This window comes from Mytilus edulis, chromosome 4 (assembly GCF_963676685.1).
Source record: "Mytilus edulis chromosome 4, xbMytEdul2.2, whole genome shotgun sequence".
Lineage (NCBI taxonomy): Eukaryota > Metazoa > Mollusca > Bivalvia > Mytilida > Mytilidae > Mytilus > Mytilus edulis.
Genome location: NC_092347.1, coordinates 29691803 through 29715980, shown reverse-complemented (window position 1 = coordinate 29715980; position 24178 = coordinate 29691803). Strand labels below are relative to the sequence as shown.

At 31.8% G+C, this 24178-nt stretch overlaps 1 protein-coding gene across 8 annotated transcripts in view; it reads left to right on the top strand.

Annotated features, from left to right (window-relative positions):
* LOC139519386 (myocyte-specific enhancer factor 2C-like) overlaps positions 1-24178 on the top strand; it is an 84713-nt gene that overhangs the window by 41654 nt on the left and 18881 nt on the right. For 5 of the 8 annotated variants that reach the window (XM_071311413.1, XM_071311414.1, XM_071311415.1 and 2 more), the window contains 2 exons: positions 19086-19215; positions 23170-23373. In XM_071311413.1, the coding sequence (XP_071167514.1) occupies positions 19162-19215; positions 23170-23373 (258 nt within the window). In that variant the 5' untranslated portion in view covers positions 19086-19161. Of the gene's footprint in view, positions 1-1007; positions 1126-6954; positions 7317-10912; positions 11052-19085; positions 19216-23169; positions 23374-24178 lie in introns of those variants that run through there. The other 3 variants (XM_071311419.1, XM_071311416.1, XM_071311412.1) reach the window with 3 other exon arrangements.

The window sequence follows — 24178 nt, the reverse complement described above, 5'->3', positions numbered from 1 at the left end:
ACATTGTGTTTTAAAAAAGTTTGTACGTTTATTTATTGGGGTTTTCCAAAAAAAAGGTTGAATGGCTGTTATACAGTTGTAATCTAGTGGATTTATGATATGACTTGTCCCTGTAGGATATAAAGTACTAAATGGTGGCCCCATTGCCGGCAATGCTATTTTTAGCAATTATCTCCTTAAAAGGCGCTTTTAATAAACTAATTATGGAAAAACTACTGTTGTCTAATTGAAGCTCGATATCTATTTGCGATTTTACCGCACTCAAATATATATGGTCCCATGGCTTTTCTTGGTGAATTTTGGGGTTTTTCACGATACCTGACGATTTCGCAGAAAAATTTCCCTAATTTTGAGCAACATAAAAAAAATATTTCCGGTCCTTCATACTATACATTTAAGGACAAATTTGTGCTTGCATTCATAATGCTTTCCAGAAGAAAAATATATAAAAGATATAACAACCAATCACAGAGAGCCATCTATTTTTATCTCTATGTCATGTTCCCTTCATAAAATGGCTGCCCCCATGTAATTTTATTTGGTACATTGTAACCTGTAACACTGAAGTTAATATGAAGAATGTGGTGGGAATCTGATAAGCTTTTCCTCTAAAGTATGATTATAATGTTGTCTTCATCCTTGGGTGGGGCTCTATAATGAGATAACACTGCAGCTATAGTATTATTCTAAATACATAAGTACAGTTAAACAACCTTGCTTAATCATCATACATGACCATGTCATTTTAATCTGCTCCAGGAAATTCAATGTACTTAGCCCAAATTGTTAATTCATTAACTGATTTAATAATTATGACCTTTAAGATAAGGGTCTTGATATGATCTATTTATAGTAACACTAGGTTTATTTTTAGTAAGTATTTTGGCTGATCATTGCCAAATATATTTTGTAATTGTCATTGATCTGTTAGGCTTAACATTCTTGTCCAACTAAATGTCTATGTCTTTGATAAGGATTTACAATAAGTATTTAATATGGTATAAGTAATTTTACTTACAGCTGTTAAAAGAAAAGTATCATTTTATTTATATTTATGAAAGTATTAGAATGATATTTATGCTTTGGGAATATACTTATCATGTTTGAGTTATAATCCCTTTGCAGGTGAGAATTTTATTTCTATTGTTTACGATCATCTTCATCATCCTCTTTATAAATGATACTACACTTAATATATTTTTTAACCCAATGTCGTTTTAAAAGGCCTTGCGTCCTTTAACATGTATTTCACAGAGCTATTTGTATATACTCATCTTTTTACTTAGACAAACATTTATCCTCAGATAATTGCCTGATCTATTTATATGTTTAATAAGCACATGACACAAATTACTTTATAATGGTAGGAGTGTTTACAGTTGATAATTGTTCTTAATTTGTCCTGCCTCACATGATTATAGTTAATATTGCAACTGATTGTCAAAACACTAGCATAAAATCCTCTTGATTATCTTCAACCAGACCTAATCTCAAAACACTATTATAACACACCTCCCTATTACCATCAGCCAGACTTTATCACAAAACACCACCCCACAACACCTGATTACCTTCAATAATACTTTATCACAAAACACTACCATAAACACCTGATTACCACCAACCAGACCTCATCACAAAACACTTCCATCAAACCCTCCTGATTAACATCAGCCAGACATAATCACAAAACACTACCATAAAACCTCCTGATTACCATCAACCAGACATAATCACAAAACACCAACATAAAACCCTCCTGATTACCATCAGCCAGACTTCATCACAAAACAGCACCATTAAATCCTCTTGATGACTATCAACCAGACTTCATCTAAAAACACTATCATAAAACACCTCCCTATTACCATCACCAAGGCCATCATCATTACAAAAAACATCAACCGGACTTTATCACAATTCACTACCGAAAACAAACATCTCATTGCCATCAACAACAAAATTATTGAACACTCCCATTAAAGCATAAACCAAATTTCTTTACATTTCCATATTAAAGCCATTAAAGCCAATGATATCCTTTAAGATAAGGATTTTTTTAATTGAAAGTAGAAATTGACTTGATCTCTTTCTGCCATAAAATCTCCTTTGGTCTTGTGTGTGTTGAAGTAATTAATCCATACTGTTGTTATAAAAGTAATTAAATTGTACAGTTGTAATAGGAAATATTAATGATTAATGAAATAGTGTCAGTAACCTTTCTTCAGTAATTACAGTGGCGGATCCAGGGAAGGGTTCTGGGGTTTGGAACCCCCCTTTTTTTGGATGATCAATGCATTTGAATGCGGACATATGGTTGGAACTCCTGGGTTGGTGATACCCCTTTTAAAAATGGCTAGATCAGCCCCTGAATTAAGACAATAATCACTTTACAATTCAATGATTGGATATTTTGAAGTGCCATGTGACCACATGAGAAACTATAAATTTACTGTTTTTTTCTTCTTTTAATCAGTTGAACTAGATCACTAGTAAAACACATTAATTAAGTAACAGATTGCAACAATAACTGTTCACTATGCAACAGGTTACAACATGGAATAAAAAATTATGTTGAAGTTCATTGCATTCATATTTTAGTTAACCTTATTTAATAATATGTAAATTTTCAAAAATGTAAATTTAAGAAAGGTACACATAACACAGTCTACAGATTGACATTTAACCTGATACATAATAGATGTTAATTGCTTAACCCTCTTGCTGCCGGAGGGACACATATATGTCCATGTTTATGCAAGCTAAATCTCATCACTGCTGCACCTCTTTAAAAATACAAAAACGAAAAATTAAAAGTCTAATATGTTTCTACAATGTTTTTCAATGCAACGGTCATTACGGCATGACGTCATTGTTTGTCATGTCACGTCACAAAAGTCGAGCGGTCGTATTTTCTGGCATATGAAATGCAACCCTAAAAAACACCTGGCAGCAAGAGGATTAAAAAAGGATACTGTCGTTGAAAACTTGGATAACTTTATCAATGACTTGAATGGTGATGTTTGTGTCAGTTTCTGTTATTTGTGTATTAAAAAAACCCAAACCTTCATTTCAGTAAAAAATTCAATTACTATATTTGATTTTCTTGCTTTCCTCTGTTTTCACTATTTGACAACACCCTGAGAAAATGCTTACCATTGTTTTCTGATGACATCCGATGCAATGTAAACTTTGATGAGATTAATTCATGATAATATAAAAAATGGAAGGATGTAAGTGAATGATGTTATCTTTATATGAGCAGACAAAACACTTTTTATATATCTCAGTCCACAGGATCTAGAGGGGTTCCTAGGGTTGTAACCAGGGTTTTGTTGGTTGGAACCCCCTTTTTTGACGATCAATGCATTTGAAATGAATGCGGACATAGCACTCCGCCCCCCTTTTTTCTGGGCTAGGAAATGGCTTTATCCGCCCCGGAATCATTTTTGAATAAAGATATAATCTAGAATTCAGAAAATTGACAATAAGCATTACAGGGTTGTACTTCATTTAACATTATATGTATTGTAATAATGTAAGTAAGTCTATTTCCCTGTTGCCACAAAGCATATAGATTACTTAGTGTGTTATACCTATAATGAGCCTATTATTTAATGTATGATCTCCATAATTAGAATGATCTACCACAAATTAGTAACAAGCACCTGTCTGTAATTAACTATTGATTTGTTGATGGCTAACATGATTATACTCATCAATAATTACTACATCACCAACCAGGCAGATATAGTACGTTTTTTTAAAACTGAACTATTCTGTTTAGCAAGGGCCAATGACATTTGTCTAGTTATGTATATTGAGGTGTAATATATCATTTCACTAATACATCCTCTTGTTAATACACCACTGTTCAACAACCTTTTTGCCATTTTGGTTGATATTTTATCATTAGTGGAAATTCTGTGTCTATAAAGAAAATCACTACCTTATAAATGAAAATAAAAAAGAAATATCAAAGTATTCTGAAAAATGCTGTATGAGTGATAGTCTCAAATACTATGAGAACAATCTGTTTAGAGCATCTATGAAGGGATTTATTTAAACTTGACCAATAAAGTCACTTTTATGGTTATTTTACAGCCGATTTCATTGAGTTTGAAAGTGAAGGTTGAATCTTTGGTTAACTCAAAATTGCTTGCTAGCTGAACCGTGAAGTCATTATTAGGTAAGGTATAATACCTCCTTTCAATGTAGTGTAGTCCTACAGACAGATAGATTGGTTATATGTCGGACTAGTCTACTCTAACAAGCAAGCTAACCAAAGATACTACCTTTACCTACATACTCATTGTAATCGGCTGTAAATACAGAAGGCAATAAGATAAAGTAGCTTTTTTTACACATGTGGGTGGTGTCTCCATCATAAACAATATTACTGGTATAAAAAACCAGGATGTAGGGATCAGTGTCTCCTATGAGTGACATTATTAGTTATTGTAAATGACAGTTTAGGAGAATTATTCTCTCATCAACAGAGACTTACTAAATCATCAATGGAAATTAAAAGTTTGTCAAAAACAGCACTTTTATGTTCTATAGAATGAAGAGCTGATCAGGGTAAAGTAGATTAAAAATCAGAAAGTAAATCAGACAATTTGTGTTGAAGTATGATCATTGGTTAACCAGGGAACTCTATTGGAATCTATCTAATTGCTATCTTATAATACACAGATTCTCAGTCACCTGATGTCTTGGAAAATATAAAAGTACATTTGACGATATAATTTGATCAATAAATATGTGAAGTCAGATTTAAACTGATTTCACCTTTAGTTTTTTTGCATGTTTAGAAAGGGAAGAAGGCCAGCGGTTGAAAAGTACGTGAAGTAATACATGTATTCCATAATCCATTATAATTCAATAGTTTGATCTTTTTAAAGTGAAGCTAGCCTAGTAGCAACTTGACCTTAAAGCTTATAACAATGCATTTCAAAAACATATAATTGACTTAAAAGTTTTGGTATGGACATCGGTAAATATTATTATTCAATAGAAATGTTTCATATTCCCAATGTTTCAAGGCTGCGTAACTATTGCCTAATCTCTAAAAACTTGACAAATATTTGTCACTAAAACTTGTTGATTAGTAAAATAAGACAAATGTTAGTGACCGATGGACACTTGATGATTATCAAATAACAAATAAACACAGGAAATGCTACTTTTAGATAAAAATATAGTGCTACTGATAGAACAATCAGGTGTACACTAGCAGAACAAATGTTCTGTGTTTACTATCCTAGAATCAGGTCAGCTTTAAAGAAAAGAGACTATGTTTAAGTTAAATCTATAGGTTGAAAAAGTACATGTAGAATTTTAACAGTAAAGTAAATAGAATTCCCCTCAAGTCCTCTAGGGCTCTGGTCTGTAACAGTCCTTTTTGTTAAAATGGCAAGGAAAAACCTTCATTTAAAAGGGTAAAATTAGAGCTTATCATTATTTTGGATGTTTTGACATTTGTCTTATTGATATCATATATGACAATCAATTTTGCTATGTGGCTTCAGCATACCTGCTAATGGTTTAAAATTTTGATGTGTTTGTTATTTGATTTTGCCATGTGTTTATGGACTTTCCGAATTGATTTTCCTGTAAGTTCAGTATTTTTTTGTGATTTTACTTTTTACACCTAGCAATAAGGTGTATTAAGAAAGCAGTAACTAATATGAGATTTATTGAAATATAGAAAGTATAACAGAGCCATAATAGATGTCAAGCTGTATGATGGGGGAATACAAATCTTTGTACTTTAATAAAACAGAGCACCTCTTAGATTTATAAAAAAAAAACCTAGATTTTGGTGGGGTTAATTTTGCTCATTCTTTAGTTTTCTATGTTGTATTTTGTATACTGTTTGTCATTTGGTCTTTTTTAATTTTTTTACCATGGTGTTGTCAGTTTGTTTACCATGGTGTTGTCAGTTTGTTTAACAAACCATGGTGTTGTCAGTTTGTTTACTATATTATGAGATTGGATGCTCTCTGGTATCTTTCATCTCTCTTTTATTGCTGCTGACCTTTTACTTAAAATATTGGAATAAGACAAAAAAAGTAAATTAAATTATCTATAGCATGGACATACACTCATTGTGTGGACTGTGGAATCATTCAGGCTGAAGGGTCATAGAATATTTTCTCTCATTCCAGAACACTTACATTGATTCTCACCTGTTAAACAATATAAATGATTAATGTAATTTGTACTGAAATACCAGATGTCCTCAACTTTGAAATATGTTTTGTTTTCAAATCATAAATAAGATATTAATAAGTCTATTTCAAGGTCTTGGTTGGAAATTACAGTCTGCCATCAATTTTAAATCAATATTTTTCTTCAGTTATTTTATAAATCAGATTCTTCAGAGTGTAGGAGTCTTGATTCAATTTAAAAACTGTTCACCTCATCAATAAAGTTTCTTTACTGTACTAGAGGTGGTGCTCCGGGAATAATTAAAGTTTTTAAGTTCCTGAAGATTTTAATAAAAGAGTCGAAGACAAAAGAAAAAAATATATTTTGGAAAGTATGACAGAAATTTTAAAATCAATTCAATAGATTTTTACAAAAGTTCTTTTCTTTTTTCTGTAAAATTTTAAATTTTATTGGCACTCAATGGTCTCAGCAAGGTAGTCTCAGTTTTATTCAATGATAACTAAAAGCTGTATGGGTGTGTCATCTTCAGATCAATGTATTGTTCATAGTTATGAGAATGTCATCATATCCTGAATTATTAATGATCTTCATACTCTTAAGGAATCTTCAGATTGTGAAAAATCCTGATTGTAAAAAAAAGTGGATCAAATGCTTTAAAACCTGGTAATCTGGTGTTTTTTTTACTGGTCAGTAGTATAAGTAAGTACATGCATATTGTTGTGAAAAAATGTTCTAAGTGGATCATATGCTTAAATTAGCCAACTGATGTTTTTTACTGGTAAGTAATTAGTACCAAATAGTACAAACATACTGGACAAATGGGTGTTAATTTGACAATGGAGTATAATCTAAATCTGGCAATGTTTTTTAAATCCATATTACAGTTTTATTTGCCATGATAGTACATTGCATTATTTTATTGCAATGTTTATAGTTAAGTACTGGGAAAATCAATAGGTTTACATTCACATCTACTAATGATAAGTACTTATACTTATCTACAGAGGTTAAAAGTCATACAAATGGAAGATTTCCGCTTGTTTGCAATTTAGTCTGTTTTGTTTTCCTCAATTGCCATAATTATAGGATTTATAATCGTGGATGATATAGGAAACAATATTTGTTTTGTTTTGTTGATAGCGGTAAGAAATCTTTTTGTTTACATTAATAATGTGTTTATTTACCAAGTTAACCCAGTATATACCATTCTTGAAATATAATGTTTTATTTGCTGCTCTATAAAAATTTCATTGAAAATATCTGTACTAAGATTCATTGGTTTAAAACACAAATTTGCATAGTTATTACATGTTTGCTAGCACACTGTGGTAATTGGTTTGTTTTATTATAGGTTTAGGAATAAATTGTTAACATTTTGAACTTATTTGTCTTCATATCCCAGAAATGATGGTTACTTTGATTTCCTTATAAACCTTGACTGATTTCCTTCTAACCTCTGATTTGGATTTCCATTTAGCCCTTGAGTGGGATTCCCATTTATCCCTTTAGTGTGATTCCCATTTAACCCTTGAGTGTGATTCCCATATATATCTTGATTTCCCAAAGTCACTTGAGGTCCAATAGAGACCCTTCCTTATTAGATCTACTTTCACTACATACTAAAAACATCAATTTAAAATCTACTTTAAATGTATTATACAGGTCCATCAGACATACTGGCTGCTTTATGCTAGTCTAAAACTGCCTAATATTAATATGTGTTCTATTTGTAGAACGGAAGAGTCAGGACTGTCAAAGTTATCACACATGTCACAATTACCATTAGCAATGTACTATAATATTGTAATTCTTCTCAGTTGACATTAAAGATTTTGTCAGTTTTGTCAACTTATTTTCCCAATGGTTATTTGATGCTTAGCCTTAAACTAATAAAGATAGAATAGCCACACATAAGAATAAGAACATTTATTATTCCAATGAAGGGTCGGTCCTTGATGGGCAGCATGACATGTATACACACAAAGCAGTACATTGTGATTTGTAACAGAAAAACAATATTATGTTTTGATCTCATTGTTTCACTGTTCTGTTGGTATCTATTTATAGTGGGCATTGCATGTTATGAACTTTATGGCCAGGCAGCCTCATTGCATCAGACGTGTTCATAGGTGCCAATTGTCATGACTTCTTACTTGTAAGTTACATGGCATAATGAAGGCTTATTCATACTTGTGAATGTGGCTTTCCTGAGACTTATTGCTAGGTTTAATTTTGAATGTGGCATTGCCTTAGAGACTTATTCCAAGGTGTATTTGTGAATCTGACTTTTGCCTGATACTAAGTATTCCTAGGTGTATTTGTGAATGTGGCTTTGACTCAGACTAATAGTCCTAAGTGTATTTTTGAATGTGGCATTTCCTGAAACTTTTTCCTAGGTGTATTAGTGAATGTGGCTTTGCCTGAGACTTATTCCTAGTTGTACTTGTGAATGTGGCTTCACCTCAGACTAATATTTCTAGGTAACATTGAACAACATGTTATTGTAGGTGGCATTTAATGAGGTGGTATTGTATATGTAATGACATCTGTCTTCCGTTGTTTGCTGTGAATTGTAATTTGAATGTTTTTATGTGGATATCAGGCTTAAGATTTATGGTTGATGACAACCCCTAAAAGATTTCATGTCTTCTGTTTTTATGAGTTGTTTATGTTTTTGGTCAGTTGATATGACACAAATGGAGTGACAAGATTTCTGTCAAAATAATGTAGTTCTCATTTGAATGTTAAGGTATGACTTTGTTTACCTGGGTTTCAAGGTGAGTTGTCACAAACTTCCTGTCATACACAATTTATCTTATTGGGCTTGAAATATCATATGCAGTTGATAAAACCACCTAGCGCAAAAACCATGTAAAAATATGACAATTATAATGATCAATAGTGCAACGGGATGAAAAATGTTCTGATTTTTGTGCATTTTAATGCAAAATTAGCTGGGTGGGGTGTTGGAAACTCGAGTCCTCCTTAGAAATGGTCTTGTGATTTAACAACCACCCCCACTTATCAATCATCAATAGTTTTATATTACATATTTATTGGGTAAATTAGTCTCCTTTTTGTGTAGTTTTATGATGCAGGTTTGACCCACATTGTTTATAGCAGACAAAAAAGTAAGATTTTCTGGAGGTAAGATATAGAACATGAATTCAACTTGAATACATTTTATATTGTCACTGAAATTGATAACTTAATTTTTAAAAGCTTTTTAATTAAAAAGATTTGTATTGGATAATACACCTTCATATTTTGTTAGGTTTTTTACCGATTGTCTTTTACTAGCAATCATTTTATGCTGAAATCTCACATAAAAGCATCAAAAACCACAATTAGCAAAATAGTTTAATGCAAAATTGGTACCTTTAGGGGAAGCAGTGTTGGTCACTATTTTATATCACTATTTTTTGTGATAAAAGAGCCGTTCTGATAGTCCACTGTTTATAAGCTCGCGTAGGCATAGTACTCACCAGTAGCCATTAAGAAAGAAAATGCCTTTATTCTGTGAACTTTCTGAACTCATGTCAGAATTAGGGCATGGAAGCTTGGAAAAGTGGAGATATTGCAGCTTTAGACAGAGCATTCATTTGGATGATTTCTACACGTTGAATTTCTCTTTTTAAATTTCCTGGAGTCTTAATCTCAGGATTAATGGTTTCATTTGGTTATGTGTACGAAAAAGGATGAAATATTAATGTTGGCAGTGTATGTATTGTTTGGCAGGGAGTCACATGTTTATTTCAAGGTTATAAGGCCCATCTATATATCACCAACAGCTATTATTTCATACCAGTCAGATTTATGTGACCGCAAGTTACTATATATAGTAACAACCTGTACATGTAAAACATCCAAATATATACTTAAGTCAGTTCATAAAAGCTGAATTTTGACATTTACTACATTACCAATGTTTTTATTAGGTACATTTGAATATGCTGATTTTAAATTTCCTATTCATATGATTGTTATGTTTTCATACAAGGTGCTAAATTATTATAATATACAGGTAATTTAGAATATAAAGCTGATCATATTTACACAATAAATGTAACAGCATAGAGTGGCACAAGCGGCACACTTCTGTTCCTAGGTTTTATGATACTTAAGTAATGCTTGCATCTCTTTAAAAGGTGTGCAGAGTTAGAGTTATATGAAAAGATTTTCTTAGATCTTCAAAATAAATACTGTAAACTAAGGTTTTTTACATTGATTATGGACTAAAGCTAAAAAGGAACAAGATGTGTGAAAATAAATATTCAATTTTTAGAGTATCAATGATTTTTGCAATTGGTGAAAAGTACAGTATTTAGGAAGTCGAAGACTCAATTATAAAGTTATAAAAAATCATTATTATTTCATGTGTAGGTTGAAACCTTTTTCAATTAAATTTTGCTAGCTTCTTTTTGGACTAATAACAAAGACCAGACATGAGGAGTCACAGTTTCAGTACAGTTTTTTGAAAGTACTGTTTTCTTTCAAGTGTTGTTTACCAGAATGCACTTTTATTCCAAGTTATTATTTACCAATTTATTTTGATTTTTAATCATCAATCATTTGACAAGGTCCTAAAAGTCTCTTGGTCTTATCAGTAGATTGTTTATAATAAATTGGAGCATCAGTTGGTCATGTAGTACATATTTTGTAAGCAAGTTTGATAACAGCCTGAACCATATCTAGGTATAATTTGCTATCACAGTTCTAGTATTGGTTTGACAAGTGGAGTAAGCAGGTCAGGTTTTAAACCACTCAGTATCAGGCTTGTTCGAATACATGTAGTGACATTCAGCTTTTTTGGTTTTATGGAGATGGAAGTTTAAAAATTCTGCTTAATAAAAAAGGATAACATTACTGTAATAAATGTGAGTAAAAACATTGGTATTTTTGATTTTTTGTCAAGTTACATTGATATAAGTAATTCAGTATTGAAATTTATTGTCCACTTAAACTTGTATTTGAAATTTGATAAATTTCTCTTTTCCTATAAATAATACGTAAGTTTGATAAATTTTCTATATTCTTGACTTTTTCTAATTAAAGTATAAAAACTAAGTTTTTGAGTTTCTACTTACTGATATATTTCATGACTAAATTATTTTAAATTGATTTTAATCTTCCCCTTTTCCTGTAAATAAAACTTATAATTTAAAGTAGATAATTCTAGCATCATCCTCTTTCGCAGATGACTAAAACAACAAAATTTGATGTTTTCATTTTTTTTATTTGACCTTTGTAATTTTTTAACAATTGTAGCTGTATTGTATTTAAAAGATTTGCATTATTTAAGATTAAATGCATTTATTATTTAATATTTGCATCCTCCAGATTTCTTAGATCCTGAAATATAAAACATTTTAATTTAATGGATTAATTTGCATAATTGATATGTTATATAGAAATTATCAAATTTATTTAGATATTGAAAAATTCCTGTTAATTTGCAGACAAAAATATAAGTGGAGAAATTACTTTATAATTTAAAGTGATGGTTCATGATAAAGATTTACTTGAGAGAAAACTGAAATTTCTGGTCCTCAACGCTCTTCATCTTTATACTTTATATTGCCTTTTAAACTTTTTTTAATTTGAGCGTCACTGATGAGTCTTTTGTAAACGAAACATGTGTCTGGCACAATTACAAAATTTCAATCCTGGTATCTACAATGAGTTTATTCCATGTAAATCAGTGAATGATAATTGGAAAAAAAGTGAAGATTATGTATTTAAGAAATGACGTAAACAAATCAGATTCCTCTTTATAATTAAGATGCAGAAGGATGCAGTTTATGAACATTAATTTACCATACAGGACATCCTTTTGAATTAAAAAATATATTTTATAGGAACTTTCAGAAAAGTAAGATTTTATTTTAAAAAATTATTTTTATTAATATAACGTTTGAAGAATTATTTTTTCTAGGTTTATTTTATATTTTTAATTAGTTTTAGTATCTATCTTCCTGATGTTTTTAATTGTAATTGATATTAACTTTCTATTGTCTACGACAGGACCAGATATTTCTTGTTCGGTATAGACAATGTTATTTTAAAAACAAATTGTCTCTTCTATCGATTTAACCAAGAACTATTTTACCTAATGATTTGTGCAGTGTGAATTAGATAAAAGCAATTTGAGTTTTTTGTTTATAAATAGACAGTGATCTATTTCGGATATATTGTGGTTTAGCATTTTGCGTCACAATTTAAATTGCTGTTTTATAGAAGTTTACAAAAGGGAAAATTATCAATTTGATGAAAATTTCAATGTCTACCTTCAATAATTTTGATCAAATTAAAAAAATAACGATCATTAATTATATTTGGAAGACAAATGCTCTTACTTTTTGAAGAAAAAAAGACGTGATATGATTAAAATGAAAAAACTTAGTTTGATACCAAGGGACAAACAAGTGAACAGTTAAACGATCACCTTCATTTCAGGGTCTTTAATAGCTGACTAGGCTGTGTATGTTTTGCTCATTGTTGAAAGCCGTACCGTAACCTATAGTTGTTAAATTTTATGTCATTTGGTCTCTGTTTGAAAGATAACCTTTCAACAACTATACCACATCTTCTTAATTTTGTATTCTTCAATCAGCTGAACCTGCACTATATAGTAACCTATAAAAGGAGCCGGGATAACAAAATTTGAAATAATTCAAAAAAGAAAATTAACAGTCTGATTTATCTATTAAAAACCACAACTTAATAATGGAACAATTATAATTGTAAACTGCAATCAACAACAACCACTTAGATAGAAGGCTGCTTGCACAGACACATAATGTGGCAGCATAAAAGGTTTAGCTGTTTGTTAGCACCCTTGACCCCCCCCCCCCCCCTCCACCCAAACTCTAATGTTTATACATGTTTGTTTTAATATTTATTTAAAACCAGATTTGTTTAACATTTACAAGGATCTTTCTTTAAAAGAGATCTAATATAAAAGCTTCTCTCTGAGCAGATGTTTTTATTTAGGTATGATAAAAATATTGACGAGTGACTTTTCCTTAATTTACACCACTATAGTAAGGCGTGACTTTCCCTTAATTTACACCACAATAGTAAGGCGTGTAAGAGGTAACATTTAGAAAAATGTCAGAGCAATAATCTGACTTTAACTGTGATTTTATATTTGATTTCACAGTAAGATAATGAATACAGATATTGAAGATGAGTATGTATATTTTATTTCAATGGTATTCACAAATTCATAGCTAATATTATTTTTTTCCATATTTTGATTTTTACGTATATATACATGTATTGTAAAAAATTACATGATCTTTTGTAAAAGTATTTCTTTCATGTTTTTTTTATCAATAAAGATAAGCATACTTTCAGTAACAAGAGACGATATAAGCTTAGGAGTTTTTATATAAAGAACCAAAATCATTGTAGTTGCATGCCTGTATGTGTTCTATTTAGAATTCATACATCCTACAATACATCATGCAAGGTCATATTTATAGATTGATGTATCATTCTCATTTAGTTTCCACATTTAACCTTCCAACATTCAATTCTTGAAAATTAGAAATATGTACCATGAATGAATAATTTTTTAGTTACATTATTATAATTATATCACTTTTATTATTGCGTTTTTTTGGGTTTTTTTTGCGTTTTTTTGTTGAAAAAAAACAACATGTTAATAATTTTGGTTTGAACAGTCAAACAATGTTCCATTGCAATTGACTCACGTTGTTGTGCAATAAATTTTGAACCTTTCAACTGATGACAAAATGAGGGACATGTTTTATACTGTGGATTTTCACTTTTGCCATTCAGGAGTTATGGTCCTTGATCGATTAGAAAATTGTATTTTAAGTCATTTCTGTGCAATATAAAGTTGAGAAATATTCTACTGATGCTTTCTTAAAATTTCAATATGTTGTTACTGTGGACTTAACTGAGGTCAAGTTATTATATACTGATGATTTTTTACTGTTGGTAATCATTGCTGAAATTATGACACTAAATATCTAGGTAATAAAACCTGTGAGTGAAGTTGAACTGGTGTTGCTGCCATTTTTGCAACCTCTTCAAAACCCAAAACAGTGAACATTAAACAATATTAAACAGCTGAAATGTACTTCATCATTAGTTATTTTGATGTTATTTGATAAAACGTTATAATCTGAAACAATTCAATAATAAGTAAATTGCAAAATTAGTTTTCTTGTACTAAACGGTAATAAAGGAACATTCGTTCAGCTTGAAATGAAATGATAGTGCATGTTGTAAGCTGTGAAGACTATATTGCCACATTCTTGGGAGTATTATAGATAAAAGAAGATGTGGTATACATGCCAATGAGACAACTCTCCATCATTGTGACAATTTGTTAAAGTGAACCATTACAGGTCAAAGTAAGGTCTTCAACACAGAGCCTTGGCTCACACCAAACAGCAAGCTAGAAAGTGCCCAAAAACATATGTGTATTGAAAATCAATCAAACGGGAAAACCAACAGTCTATATAAAAAACAAGAAACACTTGTGATCCACATGAACAGACGACAACCACTGGACATCACATTCCTGCCTGTTAAAACATCAACAAACGACAACCACTGGACATCACATTCCTGCCTGTTAAAACATCAACAAACGACAACCACTGGACATCACATTCCTGCCTGTTAAAACATCAACAAACGACAACCACTGGACATCACATTCCTGCCTGTTAAAACATCAACAGACGACAACCACTGGACATCACATTCCTGCCTGTTAAAACATCAACAGACGACAACCACTGGACATCACTGGACATCACATTCCTGCCTGTTAAAACATCAACAAACGACAACCACTGGACATCACATTCCTGCCTGTTAAAACATCAACAAACGACAACCACTGGACATCACATTCCTGCCTGTTAAAACATCAACAAACGACAACCACTGGACATCACATTCCTGCCTGTTAAAACATCAACAGACGACAACCACTGGACATCACTGGACATCACATTCCTGCCTGTTAAAACATCAACAAACGACAACCACTGGACATCACATTCCTGCCTGTTAAAACATCAACAAACGACAACCACTGGACATCACATTCCTGCCTGTTAAAACATCAACAAACGACAACCACTGGACATCACATTCCTGCCTGTTAAAACATCAACAAACGACAACCACTGGACATCACATTCCTGCCTGTTAAAACATCAACAGACGACAACCACTGGACATCACATTCCTGCCTGTTAAAACATCAACAAACGACAACCACTGGACATCACATTCCTGCCTGTTAAAACATCAACAAACGACAACCACTGGACATCACATTCCTGCCTGTTAAAACATCAACAGACGACAACCACTGGACATCACATTCCTGCCTGTTAAAACATCAACAGACGACAACCACTGGACATCACTGGACATCACATTCCTGCCTGTTAAAACATCAACAAACGACAACCACTGGACATCACATTCCTGCCTGTTAAAACATCAACAAACGACAACCACTGGACATCACATTCCTGCCTGTTAAAACATCAACAAACAACAACCACTGGACATCACATTCCTGCCTGTTAAAACATCAACAGATGACAACCACTGGACATCACATTCCTGCCTGTTAAAACATCAACAAACGACAACCACTGGACATCACATTCCTGCCTGTTAAAACATCAACAGACGACAACCACTGGACATCACATTCCTGCCTGTTAAAACATCAACAAACGACAACCACTGGACATCACATTCCTGCCTGTTAAAACATCAACAAACGACAACCACTGGACATCACATTCCTGCCTGTTAAAAAGCCTTTCTTTTGACTGCAGTTGCAGACATGAAGAGCATTATTGCAATAATTAATAGACAATAAATAGTCAAACATAATGATACTTTGATTTATTAATGTAAAAAAGGCAGGCGGATTAAATATTAACTATTTGTTTGCTTGGTACAGAGGTTGTGTTGAACTGTTGACATCACATCCCTGCCTGTTAAAACATCAACAAACGACAACCACTGGACATCACATTCCTGCCTGTTAAAACATCAACAGACGACAACCACTGGACATCACATTCCTGCCTGTTAAAACATCAACAGACGACAACCACTGGACATCACATTCCTGCCTGTTAAAACATCAACAGACGACAACCACTGGACATCACATTCCTGCCTGTTAAAACATCAACAGACGACAACCACTGGACATCACATTCCTGCCTGTTAAAACATCAACAAACGACAACCACTGGACATCACATTCCTGCCTGTTAAAACATCAACAAACGACAACCACTGGACATCACATTCCTGCCTGTTAAAACATCAACAAACGACAACCACTGGACATCACATTCCTGCCTGTTAAAACATCAACAAACGACAACCACTGGACATCACATTCCTGCCTGTTAAAACATCAACAAACGACAACCACTGGACATCACATTCCTGCCTGTTAAAAAGCCTTCTTTTGACTGCAGTTGCAGACATGAAGAGCATTATTGCAATAATTAATAGAAAATAAATAGTCAAACATAATGATACTTTGATTTATTAATGTAAAAAAGGCAGGCGGATTAAATATTAACTATTTGTTTGCTTGGTACGGAGGTTGTGTTGAACTGTTGACATCACATCCCTGCCTGTTAAAACATCAACAAACGACAACCACTGGACATCACATTCCTGCCTGTTAAAACATCAACAAACAACAACCACTGGACATCACATTCCTGCCTGTTAAAACATCAACAAACAACAACCACTGGACATCACATTCCTGCCTGTTAAAACATCAACAGACGACAACCACTGGACATCACATTCCTGCCTGTTAAAACATCAACAAACGACAACCACTGGACATCAAATTCCTGCCTGTTAAAAAGCCTTCTTTTGACTGCAGTTGCAGACATGAAGAGCATTATTGCAATAATTAATAGAAAATAAATAGTCGAATATAATGATACTTTGATTTGTTAATGTAAAAAAGGCAGGCGGATTAAATATTAACTATTTGTTTGCTTGGTACGGAGGTTGTGTTGAACTGTTTAAACATTTATAACTGAATCGTTCCCTATTTCCAGTTGGTTTCCACCCACTTGTAGTTTATATTAGTTTTTATTAGAGTTTTTCCAATATATTTACGTCAAGCTGAATGTTTTTTAAATGAAAGGAGAGAAAAATATTGAATTTAAAACAACAGAAATTTAGAAAAAAATTCTAGAATAGTTTTTCAGTTATATAATATTTGTATAGTTAGAAGCATCAGTATTGTAAGAAATAATGATTTAAGTTATTTCAGACAATAGATCTTATTTTGAAATACAAACACTAGTATGATTGATATATCAGGTCATAATCAGTTGAAAGAGGATGATCTTCATTGGAATAGGAAAATTTATGTCTTAATTTTACCACCTACAAAATAAAAGTGCATTTAAAATTGAATATGGTACATTCTTGCATGTAAATGAAAGAGCTTGGGGTTTCATTCCTACAAGCTCTTGTGTATTGGAAGGTTTATGAATCTTGTAACAATGTTTGTGCCATTGTGCTAGAAGGTTTAACTAAAGGAATATGTTCCTACAAGCTCATTGCTGTGTACTGATAAAGGTTTAAATAAAGGAACTTATTCCACAGGCTCATTGCTGTGTACTGTTAAAGGTTTAAATAAAAGAACTTATTCCACAGGCTCATTGCTGTGTACTGTTAAAGGTTTAAATAAAGGAACTTATTCCACAGGCTCATTGCTGTGTACTGTTAAAGGTTTAAATAAAGGAACTTATTCCACAGGCTCATTGCTGTGTACTGTTAAAGGTTTAAATAAAGGAACTTATTCCACAGGCTCATTGCTGTGTACTGTTAAAGGTTTAAATAAAGGAACTTATTCCACAGGCTCATTGCTGTGTACTGTTAAAGGTTTAAATAAAAGAACTTATTCCACAGGCTCATTGCTGTGTACTGTTAAAGGTTTAAATAAAGGAACTTATTCCACAAGCTCTGATTGCTGTGTACTGTTAAAGGTTTAAATAAAGGAACTTATTCCACAGGCTCATTGCTGTGTACTGTTAAAGGTTTAAATAAAGGAACTTATTCCACAGGCTCATTGCTGTGTACTGTTAAAGGTTTAAATAAAAGAACTTATTCCACAGGCTCATTGCTGTGTACTGTTAAAGGTTTAAATAAAAGAACTTATTCCACAAGCTCTGATTGCTGTGTACTGTTAAAGGTTTAAATAAAGGAACTTATTCCACAAGCTCATTGCCGTGTATTGTTGATCACTGTTAAAGGTTTAAATAAAGGAACTTATTCCACAGGCTCATTGCTGTGTACTGTTAAAGGTTTAAATAAAAGAACTTATTCCACAAGCTCTGATTGCTGTGTACTGTTAAAGGTTTAAATAAAGGAACTTATTCCACAAGCTCATTGCTGTGTACTTTTAAAGTGTTAAATAAAGGAACTTATTCCACAAGCTCTGATTGCTGTGAGTTAGCACGTTAAAAGAACCTGCTCCTAAAAGCTCATTGATGTATCCTAAAAGATTTGGGTATAAAAGATATTATTTCTACAGTGCATTGATGTTAAACTGATAGAATTCATTCCAACACAGCCAATATATGTTTTTTTTAAGGTAAATGAAAGGAATTTATTCCTGCGATCTCTTAGTTGGATGTTTGAAGTTTGCAAGGTTAGATTTAATTCTTTCAAGATGTCTAAAGCAGGTACTAAATACATGGCATAAATGCAGATTTAGAACAGTATTATAACACTATAGATGAATGCTGTTGAATTTCAATATTGTATATTATTCTTTCCACCATGTTTTTATTTGGACAATGTTGTCCATGTTTGTTTGGTTTTTATATGTATCCTTTATTTTATTTCAGGATTTCTAGTTCTGGTGATAAATCTTCAATAGTGGCTTCAGTACAGGAAACCCCACAGCCGGAAGAAAAAGCAAGGATGGGGAGAAAAAAAATACAGATCTCTAGAATAGGGGACGAGAGGAATAGACAGGTTAGTTGACAAGAAAAAGGGGGGATAAATTTTCAAAGAGCAGATGATGATATAAGTTTAGATAGATAAGCTAGCATATGGACTACAAGGAAAACAGAGAAAATCTTACATAAGAAGAAAGGTGTATTGTGATGAAGACAATGTTAAGAAAAATGTGTGGTGGTTTAACATTAGATAGAGAGGTTAGTGGTCAGTCTAGTCATTAACGTGATGTGTATTGGTCTCTTCTGTTTATAATCATAATTAAAAGGTTAAAGTAATTACTTGATCAGGATATTGATTAGTTTTAATGTACTTTCCAATTAACACAATCAGGTTTAGTAATTTAGGTGTATTGATATACAGAAACTTGACACCCAGTTAGATAGGGTTAGTTAAAGCTCAGTTAAGTACTATTTCATAATAAACATGCAAAATTAATGAACCACAGTCCTATCATGTTTCTTATTACTTGGCCAGGTTTTTGACATGAAATCCAAATCTATACTTGTAAATTTACAGGTAAAATTAATTATTTCTTGTAAGTTCTGTGTTACAATCCTAACAAAAAGTGGGAAACTTTTGCTTACTAAATTTCCATGTCATAACAAAATGCATATATGCATGCATACATGCATATAATAGATATATGTTAGAACTAGATTAAAAAAGTTCTTAAAATTGGTATCATATATAGCAGGGAAATCAGTTCAGTTCGCTAACTCAATTGCCAGAAATTGACCAATTATTAAACAGATATGAAGAATATTCAGTAACTTTGTAATACCTTTATAGAGACTGTTCATGGCTTTTTGTTTCACAACAACAATGTTATCAAATAAGTCAGAGAGATTTAAAGGACATTTTTATACTTGCTTGCTTAATTAACAGTATCGCTTTCTATTACAATATGGATCTGAAATACCTATTATTTCAACTTGGAATTATTCTCATGCTTGAAATTTTTAATACATTCCATGTTTATTCCGTATTATAATGTTTTGAACAGCACATAGCACTTTCCAACCAATGTATTTTTTTATAGACAGTGTTGTGCCCGGCACAGTATATTCTATTGAAATGGGCTATTTTCTCTGTACACACAGAACATTAAAATACAGAATAAACATGGAATTTATTAAAACTTTCAAGCACAAGAACTTATGCAAATTTCATAATTTAAAATAATTCCTAGTTGAAATAATAGCCTGTTCTTTTTTATTAAATTTCTGCAAGCCATAAATTCTAATGTTTCTGATAAAATTTGGTACAAGGTTTGACCAAGTTCTGTGTCCTTCTCTTAAAGTGTTTAGTTCCAAAAATATTACATTCATAGAAAAGCTGGTTCAACTGAGAAATACATTTATTGATAATGTCAAGAATTTTTGTTTCCTTATTAAGCTAAAGTGTAATGTATATTTAGAATGCAGAATTTATCTATGTCAATTTGTTGTAACTGTTGAAATAAACATTTTTGGGAATTTTTAAGTATTATATAACTGCAACATAATTGTTGAAATAAAAAATGTTGAAATTTCTTAGTATAAAAAATAACTGCATGAATTGAGTCAGAAGTTCCAATCATGCAGGGCTATACAAGTCCAGGTCGTTAAAATCTTCCATCATAGAGTCAGAAATCTGATTTGTAAAATTTTAATATAATCAATGAAAACACAAAATGAGTTGATAGTTTTGTTTTGGAAAGTGCTCAGATAATCCTAATCCCAAGAGACCCAAGACTGGTACAAATGATTAAACTGTTATTAGAATTATACAGTTAAATCAGCTTAAAGTCTGTAGAAGTCAAAAAGAGGTAATGTCCATTTGACAAATCAGAGAAGTGAAAATATAGAAAAGGGTCTTTCCCTGTCCAGCTTAAACATAACCATGTATAATAAGATTAACTTTGCTGACCATATGATTTGTAATAATTTTGGGTCATGGACAAAATATAAAAAAGGTCTTCCCCTCAGTCCAGCTTAAACATTAACATGTAAAATAGATTTACTTTGTTTACCATATCAGATTTGCAATAATTTTGGGTCATGGGCAAAAACAGATTAAAAGCTTTAAATTCACACAAAATTTGTAAAAGTATTTCTGTTTTTACTTAAATATTCTTCAAGATGATAAATCTAGAATCTTGCTGCAAACTTGTGGCATCTTCAACTGATTTTTAAACCATCTCTTATTATCTTTTCAACCAACTTTTACTATATATGCAAAAGGTGTACATGTGTTTCTACAAGTTTATGTAATTTTATAGAGGTGTTAAATCTCCTTTAACCTAGACATACATTGTACAAAAGAAAGTAGATTTATCCGGTCGTCATAATTATGTGATAGTATCTTACGGTTTCTCCATAATTGTAGGTTTTTATATCGTGGGTGGACTATTTAAATTGTAACATAGAATTGTCCCGTAGTTTGAGACCGTGTATGGGTCCTCTATATAATTGCACTGGTATCCTTACAAGTGTAACTTAAGACAATCGAACCATGTGACGTTTTGTTAAATCGTGACTGAAACCATAATATGTTTGAAAGTAATATTGACTTCTTTATATATTAAGTAAGTAAACAATAAAAAAACAAGTGCCATCGTTTCTCTGTTGAGATGTAACTAGGTTGTACTAGTAGTTAAATTACATAACAAGGTGTTTTCCCCGTTACAAACTTCATTTATCATGTGAAACTTGAATCTTATTGGTCAATAAGGGAGCATTTCCTATTCATATTTCATCCAAAAAAATATATACAAACAAAAGCAGCATTTATGTGAGGTTTTCCTGTTGGTTAAGTTACAATTAGCAGATTTGGTGGCAATTGGAATTTGTTAGCTTATTAATAAAATGACTTGCAGAATTACTGAGTGGCATTTATAAAGTATTTTGCCTGTAGGGACCTTTTACACAATCCTAAGCACTTCTTAAAAGGGTTTGATTGTGCAGAGTTACAAATTAGACCTAATTTATTGATTGCATTTGTTAAGTAGTTTGACTTTGCCTGAAGTGACTTTTTACTGACTTAAGTTAGAATGTGTAAGGATGTGTTGCTTGTAGGTTATGTAATACATGAAAAAGGAAATAATAATTACTAAAAACTTTAGATAGCCCAGAATATCAAACCAACCACCAACATCCAACTCAAACAAATAAAAAAGCATGCAAGCAAAAGCAGACAACAATGAACTACACATAGTCAAGATAGCCTGACTTGATGCTACTAGGTTGGATCTCTATCAGTTCTTTCCTATAATTTAAGATAATCATTTTAACCTCCTTAATTCCTCATTGCATGCATATTTTTCAAGGAGAAAACCAACAGATGTCAGTCTTTAATTTGACATGTCCATCAGAATTTGAGCCAGTCCAGTACCTATATATAGAATTGCATGACCACAATTAAGGACCATCTGCTGAGTGCTAATTTCTAATAATAACTGACATAATTATTCTACTAATTAAATATTGATTTATTCTTTTCTTTTCATTTTCTGTACATGGCATTGGTGACAACTCTGGTTTATATTCCCTCCTGCTGAAGTTTAGTATAGAACGGGTCATTTTCAAGCCTAGCTGTCATCTGAAATAAATGTTAATACATCATAAAAGAATTTTGATGATCCAGTTTATGTATGTTTGCAGGAAAGTATGAATCCATCTATGGGATTCAAATTTTAGATGAGACAGCAACTGATTGATACAAAGAACCAAACGATATCTACATGTTATACTGTCTTAAACAAAAGAAAGTCTCTATAACATATCTCAAGTTATAAATAGTCCTGGGTCTATTCTACCCAGACTATAGAACCAGAAATTTTTGGTGTGTTTGGTATCAATTTGAAGCACAAAGTCCACACTCGAAATGAGTGCTCAGCAGCATTAACTAAAGGTGACCTTCATGTTCAGCCTGTTTGAGAAAAAAATTACATGTGAGTTTGATTTTATAAAGATTTTTTTATACTTTCAGGTGACATTTACCAAAAGAAAGTTTGGTTTAATGAAGAAAGCGTATGAATTAAGTGTTCTGTGTGACTGTGAGATAGCCTTGATCATATTTAACAGTGCCAACAAGTTGTTTCAGTATGCCAGTACTGATATGGACAAAGTCCTCCTCAAGTACACAGAGTATAACGAACCTCATGAAAGTCGTACAAACAAAGATATTGTTGAGGTAGGTTTGTAATACTGTGGATTCATTAAATATTTTAGTGGGTTTCAATTTTTCGTGGATTGAGGAAAATTTGCATATTCATGGATATTTAAATTCATGGTTTTGGAAAAGTCTGCATACGTTCCTTTGAAAAAATTGTAATTTGTTGAACATTTAAATTTGTGATTTTCCTGAATCCATGAAATCAACAAAAATTAGCATCACTGTAAATAATGCTGAACTGGGGGATTATTGCAATAATAAGAACTCACATTCTCATGATGTATTACACGTAAATCTGGACACAGCTTTTCCTGAAATCACAATAACTAATCACAAATTTTCATCATTCATGTCAAAATTTCAATGATAAATGCTGGCAATAATTTCAGAGTTTACCGTATTATTTTTCAACAAATGACTGATTTATTTTGTTGAATATTCAGTGACAAATTCACGCAAAATCAGTTTCAGAAGCATCTGTCTTGATATAGATATTGAGAATGTATTATTATTCTCTTACCAACGTTAGTAATAATAATCTTTTATAGGCGACTTAATGATAGGCTTTTTTTGTTGTTAAAGGATGTACAGTTACCTATAACTGTTACACCTTTTTCATTTGTACTTTGGTGGAATAGTCTCATTGGCAATCATTTCACATCTGCTCATTTTAATATTAAATATGATGAAAAATATAGATATGAACAGCGTTTTTACAGAAAATATTTATATGGATAATGCATAAAAAATCAAAGCACCATCTGATATAAATAGCAATTTCATAATTCTAAAAAAGGCAAATTTTTATGTAATAAAACATGAG